General features: G+C 53.2%; 1 protein-coding gene across 2 annotated transcripts in view; it reads right to left on the bottom strand.

Moving 5' to 3' along the window:
- LOC113205759 (uncharacterized) overlaps positions 1-7,290 on the bottom strand; it is a 133,571-nt gene that overhangs the window by 64,464 nt on the left and 61,817 nt on the right. The window contains exon 2 of one of the 2 annotated variants that reach the window (XM_052265349.1): positions 178-249. The exons of the other annotated variant lie outside the window; for it this stretch is intronic. Within the exon in view, the coding sequence (XP_052121309.1) occupies positions 178-249 (72 nt within the window). The remainder of the gene's footprint in view (positions 1-177; positions 250-7,290) is intronic. 2 annotated transcript variants of the gene reach the window in all.

The following is a 7,290-nucleotide window of genomic DNA, read 5'->3' on the forward strand; positions in this document are numbered from 1 at the left end:
AAGTGGACGACCAGGCCCCAATAACACTCCGGCCGACGGGGGCCTACACGGCCCCAAACCGATGGAATGAGAAATAAAGAGGGAAGGAAAACAGGGGGAGTAAATGTGAAAACGAGGGCGAGATAGGAAAGTAGGGAGGAGGGCGGAGAGGTGGGGAAGCAGGATGTCCTACGTCACCTGATACCACCACGAGGGTGGCAAAGCGCGCCTCCGGCGGAGAAAAAGTAAAGTAGAAGAGTGGAAACGGACCTGAAAAGAAAACAGAACAGGGTATTAGTCAGGTGTTTTCCGCCTCTTTCCAGGCGAGAGGCACATGGATGCACAGCACAACACCACGCGGCGCACGGCGAGGGACCCGCGTGTCTCTAGAGAGATGGCGGGCGAGAGGGGGGATAGAGAAGCGAGAGGGACAGAGAGGGGCAGCTAAGTGGGTGTGGTTTACGACACCAGGCATATAACGTGATACCACCACAGGGATGGGGCGGCGCCGGGCTGCGCCGGGCTGAGCCGGGCAGGGGCTCACGACCACCTCGCTCTATCCACTGCTCACAACACGCGTGTCACGTTGCACACGCAACGAACGCTCAATAATCAACTCCGGCCCGCATTGTGCGCGTCTGATCTGCTGTTAAACAACAAAGTTATTCCGTACTGATGAAACGAAAAGTATTTGCGGGGGATAGGCGCGGACCGAATGGGATTTGTCGAGCTTTCCCTGTCATCCTCCGCCTTGCGCTCAATGCGGCCCGCGGCCTCCCTCCCCGCCTTGCGCTCGCTGCGGGGGCTGGCGCCGGGCGCCAACGTCAGTCACCTCTAAAAAGCTACTCTCCTCCCTCTCCACCTCACCTGCGAGATGGGGAGGGGCGGCTGGCTCGGGGGTTCCTCGAGCTGAGAACACAGTCAGTCAGTCATCTTTTGTTATCCTGCTCGACACCCTCGCTTGGTGCGTCCCTCCCTCCCCCTACATCGAATACGGTCACGACAGCCCCGCCAACAACAACACCAGGCGCGTAGGAACGTGTGCTCAGTGCTCAGCGAGTGAGCGGTCAGAGTTTCGACGCCGATGTTCTCCCTCGCACTCGTCGTCACTTTCGTTCGCTCCGTCACTGTCTAGCAACCTTCCCGACACGACTAACGCTAGAGCTGACCGCCCCAATCTATTCAATTTACGCGAACACGCGGGCGCGTGTGTGTCATCAAGGACCGGTGGTCGGTCCGTTTCACCCCATTGTGCGACATGGAATAAATTAAAGCGATAGGAAATCGAAGATCGGGATGAAAACGAACTAAAATGAGAGAGGACAGATACACAACACACAGGGCCGAGCCGGCTGCAAACAGTCATTACTCCCGTGTATCTGCCAGCGCCATGTTCCAATTATTCTCCACCCGTTTACCGCCCCCTTTCCCCGCTTCTGAACAACACGACCAGCGCACGTCCGCCAACTTCAACCGCGGGGAAATTTGAAAACAAGGGGTTCATCCAGCAGGCAGCAGGCTACCGTTGTATCACAGTGGGTACAGTTTTTTTGGTAAATACAGGTGAAAATCATAGATCCAATTATTTGGACTAGTGCGTTTCGGGTACGGCGCTAGTTTGTTGTGTACGCGTCCTTAATAATGGTATCTAATCCCCCTTCCTCCCCCTCCTCCCCCCAGAGCATTCACACTCTCGCGAGCATTCATTGTGCCGATGTGTTGTGCGCGCCTGGCTGGCTGGGGCCGCCCAGAGGGGCCGCCGGGCCGGGGCTCCCGCTGGGACAGTCGGATGGCACAACCCTTCCTCCTCCCCCGAGCTGCTCGCGACAGGTCTAAATTATCCGAGTTCAAACCCTGCTGCGCTGCGAGCCTCGCTCCGCGCGCCGAGAGCTGCCGTGCTGCACGGGCCGCGAGGGAAGAGGCTGTCTCTGCTGCCTCGAGAGCCGTCGTCGCCGCAGATATTCCGCATAAAAATGCGGGGATAAGCGATGCAGAAACGGCCGTGTGCGGCGCGGGTATAGGAATAATAACGAAGTTCACCGCCGCGCCGAGGCGGGAGAGAACGAGAAGAGATTTCTTTTTCATTTCTCGTGCTTTTGCTGCTCGGCGCTCCTAGTCTTGCTTTGCTCCAAAGAATCGCTGGGTCCTTTACAGCCGGAAATGAGTCCTTCGCTTCACTCTTTCCCCGTCTCATTCTATAAACCCACATCACGCCCGGAACATCTCCACATCTCTTTTTAAGTGCACACAGAAAACGGAGTTCTTGTTGTGGGCATCGAGGGGTTTCCACTCCGCATTTTCGTGTAGAGTGTATTACACATTACGTGTAGTACGCGGTATAACACTAGTGTTACACAGGCTTTTCAACCAAGATTTTACCATTTTAAATCATATTTTCCTGATTTTCATTATAGCATTACGCGTAATACCTCGTTTTGGAGAACAGTGTATTACGCATGTCAAAACCCCCTCGGCAAGCTTAGCGTTCAGCGTTGGAAGTGAATTTCTGTACTTGAACTGCGCTCTAAGTGTGCTTGAATTGAGTCCATTGTACTTGAATGAATAATAATTTTCTCGAATTGAGAGTCATAATCAAAGGGTTCTTAATTAAAGAGCATGGGAAACAAAAACTCGTTTGTCCGTTCCGTTCACACCAAACCTGAATGTACTCCCGTACGAGTTTTTTTTTTTTGGCACCGCAGTACCTACAGAACTATACCAGCCTACTATCGCGGTCTCAGGCGGCTGCTAAGCAGGAAGAGCCCTACGCTATTACGAGGCCATAACCCTCGGTAGTCACTATCACAAGATGCCGCCGCTCATAATCAGGGTGATTAACGGCGGATGAGAATTACGACCCTCATTGCATTTTTCATAAACGGTGAGCAAAAACAGCAGCAAACGCAGAGAGGCGGTGGCCCCGTGCCGCGACGTGGGCAGAGCAGCATAAGCAGCCCAAGAGAGGACACAAAAACCCCGCCCCTCTCCCGAGACCGCTTACCTTCCCTTTCTCTCTCTCTCTCTCTCTCTCTCTCTCTCTCTCTCTCTCTCACACTCTCTCTCACTGCCGCAGTAACACGGCAGGCCCGCGCTCCTCCAGGGGCGAATCTCCATTTATTGAAATGTTGTCGCCCCCCCCCTCTGCCGTACCCAGCACCGCCCCTCTGTACCTTCTCTCTTGCAAGTGGCGACTGGTCCCCCTTGGTGGCAATCACTTCCCGTAACCGCAGCGACCCGCCAGCCGCTCCAGCTCCAGGTAGGACCGTCGGATCAAACCGCAGCCCGCTGGAGTCTGGAGCATCCGTCCCGGGGAAGTGCTTCCCGGGTGACAAGAAAAGAAAACAACGCATGTATTTCCTTGTTTCTTTCCTGTTGTGTTTTCCAGCGTCCGCGGCGCCGCCTGGGTTAAACAAGGAGCCCGCAGCGTGACTCAGCCCGGCACTTAGGCAGGCCCGGCCGGCACGCGTGACGCGCCGCTGCCTACCCCCGGGGCGCTCCGCTCCGCCCCGCCACACCACGCCATAAAGCAGCCACTTCGGCGCCGCGCCCCGCCACGCCCCGCCACGCCCCGCCACGCCTCTTGGCCGCGAGTCACTTTGAGGGAGGCTCATCACACTAACCCAGTCGGGCCATAAGCCGAGGGAGGCAGGGAAAGGGTCCAAAGGCGCGGCCGCAACAACACGACGGAATAGCAATGCACCCTGCAGAAAATAATATTCGAGCGACGGCAGTATGAGTGGGGGGGGGGGGGCGGTCGTACGACGTTTCGAGGCCAACTGCGTCAGGAGTAAAATAAACAGGCGCGGATTAGGAAAGGAATCCAAACGGGTACCCGCATGACGCAGGCCGGCGACCCCTCCCCGCACAGGAGGGGTGGCAGGCCGCTACCCACTCACGGGGCCGGAATATTCCGGTTATACCTGCCCTGCCGTAACACTGTGCGCCTGGCCTGCCAGCTCGGTCCGGGCCGCCGGGCAGAGCGGGCAGCCAAGTGCGGCGGGCTTGCCAGGAGAGACCCCTTCAGCGAGCGCCGTGGTGGTTGTGGATGTCGCGGCGGGCGGGGGGTCGAAAGCAAACCTATTTGAGATAATGAATTGGACCACGCCTCCCACGGAACCGGAAAGGACAGCACACCATGGCTCCTCACCGCCGTGCCGTCCCCTTTGGCCTTTATACCCTACCCCCTCATCCTCCTTTTAGACGAGGACGCGCAATGCCACGCTCAAATGTGGCGACGAGTGCCCGAAAATTCCTCCGCACGAGCCGTGCTTGGTGATCACATAGACGTGCCATATTGTTCTGTCGTTCCACAACCAAAAAACGAAATTCTAGATAATATAGAGTAACGTAATAATGATTAGTATGTACCAATCGTAATAATTTCTAAAGTTATCAATTTTTGACAACGAAGAAGAGTTGTGATTTCACAGGAGTTCTGGATGGTTCTGGCAACTTTTTTCACAACAAATTCTTCGTAAAGTTCTGACTCTTTTTAACAGTGTTAACATAAAAATGAGCTCGGGAATTTTCAATTAGAGTATAGTATTAGAGGGGGCCACAAATGCAGGATTTTTGAATTTGAATGCGGTCCGGGTGTCAAACGGTCACATTTGGTTGGTAAATGCTGAAAATTAACACCCCGACAATGTGCGACTTACCATGGTGGTGCCCCAAGGACCCCAAATGGGGCTCTAGGGGCCTAACTAAAAAAGTTGAAAATCGCGAAAGTAACATCGGAATTGGGGTAAACTCGACATTCTAATGCCTTTTTCTCTCGGTCAGTTTTGCCGCATCTCTTATAGTTTCTGAGATATTAGCAAATTTGTACAATTTTCTGAGCATTTTACATAGACATTTCGAAAATCGCCACCAGACACCCCAAATTTGAGTCAAAATTATCAAACTATAGCTCATTTTGATCAGCACGACGAACCCAATCAGATAAAATTATGCCCGAGAAGATAGGACATTATTTACGCCTGCTCCGAATTTTTGTAATTACCTAAAATAGCGTAAAATTGCTTAAAAATTGAAGACCTGAAATCTGACAGAGACGTCGTAGCGACTCCGGCACAATTTTATCTGATAGGGCTCGTCGTGCTGATCAAAATGAGCTATAGTTTGATAATTTTGACTCAAATTTGGGGTGTCTGGTGGCGATTTTCGAAATGTCTATGTAAAATGCTCAGAAAATTGTGCAAATTTGCTAATATCTTAGAAACTATAAGAGATACGGCAAAACTGACCGAGAGAAAAAGGCATTAGAATGTCGAGTTTACCCCAAATCCAATGTTACTTTTGCGATTTTCAACTTTTTTAGTTAGGCCCCTAGAGCCCCATTTGGGGCCCTTGGGGCACCACCATGGTAAGTCGCACATTGTCGGGGTGTTAATTTTCAGCATTTACCAACCAAATGTGACCGTTTGACACCCGGACCGCATTCAAATTCAAAAATCCTGCATTTGTGGCCCCCTCTAGTATAGTATTGGTATGTAAACATACTAAGAGCTAGAATACCCTTTCCTGGGTGCAGGATGATATTTTTAGTCAGGCGAACAAACATTTCATTGATTTTAAATAAAAGTTCTACCTACCCACAATTTTCCGCGAGCCAAAAGAAATCGTGCTGGGTGTGGAGCAGTATACTGCTCCATATGGGGTCAGAAAGGTTTGAAACCATATCAAGAGCGCTAAGTCGGCGCTAAGGCGTCCAATGTCACAATGCTTCTTTGACCAAAATTTTCCCGAGTTCACGTCTTCGGTGGCATTTTGGTTCCGCACACGCCTGCTTCCGATCTTTTATCATCCTTTCGCATCCATTTCCACCCCTTAGATTCGACAGCGTGGTGAGAGCGTGCCCGCCTATTCACCGCAAGATTTGCACCATAAGCGTCTGGCCGTGGCATCAAAGGACCAGAACAAGTGAAGTCACGTCAAGGGGTGGGCCGTAGACAAGAAGGGAGAAGGGAGAGGGGGGGGCGCCTTTTGTGCGCTGGTGCGCGACTTTTGAACACGGCCGTGCGGGGAAGAGCAAGGGCGCATGTCAGTTGTGTGAGTGTGTGTGTGAGTGTGTGTGTGTGTGTGTGTGTGTGTGAGTGAGAGAGAGAGAGAGAGAGAGAGAGAGAGAGAGAGAGAGAGAGAGAATAAGGGCCTTGTGAGGTGAAGGGGGTAAAAGGGTTGCCAGTGTCATACCCTCCCACTCCTCCCTTGCCCTTGTCCTCAAAAGGTAAATAAAACCGAGGCTACCTAGTCAAAGGGTGGAGTGTATTAAAATCTCCAGCAAGAGAAACACACGGAAAGAAATAATTGCATTGCTACATTCACCCAACACACGGGACCAACAAAACCGGCGAATCGCCAATCGCCTCGCAGAAACAAATGGACATATGAACGAGCACACGCGTGCAGCAGTCGGCACGTGGCCTGCTCTCAGAGCAGAGAGAGAAAATAAGAGGAAGAGAGAGAGAGAGAGAAAGAGAGAGAGAGAGAGAGAGAGAGAGAGAGAGAGAGAGAGAGACAGAGAGGGCCGGGGGGAGGGGGGCTGTAGCGCCACAGCCGCCGCGGCAGCCAGGCAACAACAGCAAGAGAAGCGCCAGCAACAACAACAAGGCCGGCCGCGATGACTCACCGCCCGGGCCGCGGTGGAGGGGGAACACGGAGTCGATAGAGGGCGTCCCCGGGACTGAGGAGGGGGGAGGAGGGAGGGACGGAGGGACGGAGAGCGGCGCGCTTGGTCTGACGGCTCAAGTGAGAAGAGCGAGAGAGAGCGACAGAGCAGGCAGCAGGGGGTGGTGGTGGGGTCGGGGAGAGCAGCACAGATACCGCCCCCCTCCTCCCTCCCAGACCAGGATCCCGCCGCGCGGTCCCCTCGCTGTCTCTGTAGCCCCACAAACTCTCCTACCGGTTGCCGTAAAAGGGCGCTAGTCGTTCAATCCGTCGTGTCCTCCGCGTCCCAGAGCACCACTCCTACACCGCTAGACATCACCGTCCACAAACCGATGCCGATTGGCAAGTGTAAAGTGTCACTGAAATTTGTAGGTACTATTCAGACTATGACATCTACAGTGTAGATATGGTGAAAGTAAAAGTTGACCTCAGGCGCGTAGGAAGGTCCAAAAAGCTGGGGGGGCATGTGTTGTGGGTTGCCTACCCAACAGGCGGAGGGTATAGGTTATTTAAAAAATGATTAAGCGCATTAGGGTTATGTAATTAAGAGGACACTAAAATTGGCATGCGTGGCGCTTTGCGTGGCGTGGCCTGCGGTCTGAGCGGCGTCCCTAAACCCACACACTAAATTCCAATGGTCTTTTT

Source organism: Frankliniella occidentalis, unplaced genomic scaffold, assembly GCF_000697945.3.
Source record: "Frankliniella occidentalis isolate FOCC.00 unplaced genomic scaffold, Focc_3.1 Scaffold26, whole genome shotgun sequence".
Taxonomy (NCBI): Eukaryota; Metazoa; Arthropoda; class Insecta; order Thysanoptera; family Thripidae; genus Frankliniella; species Frankliniella occidentalis.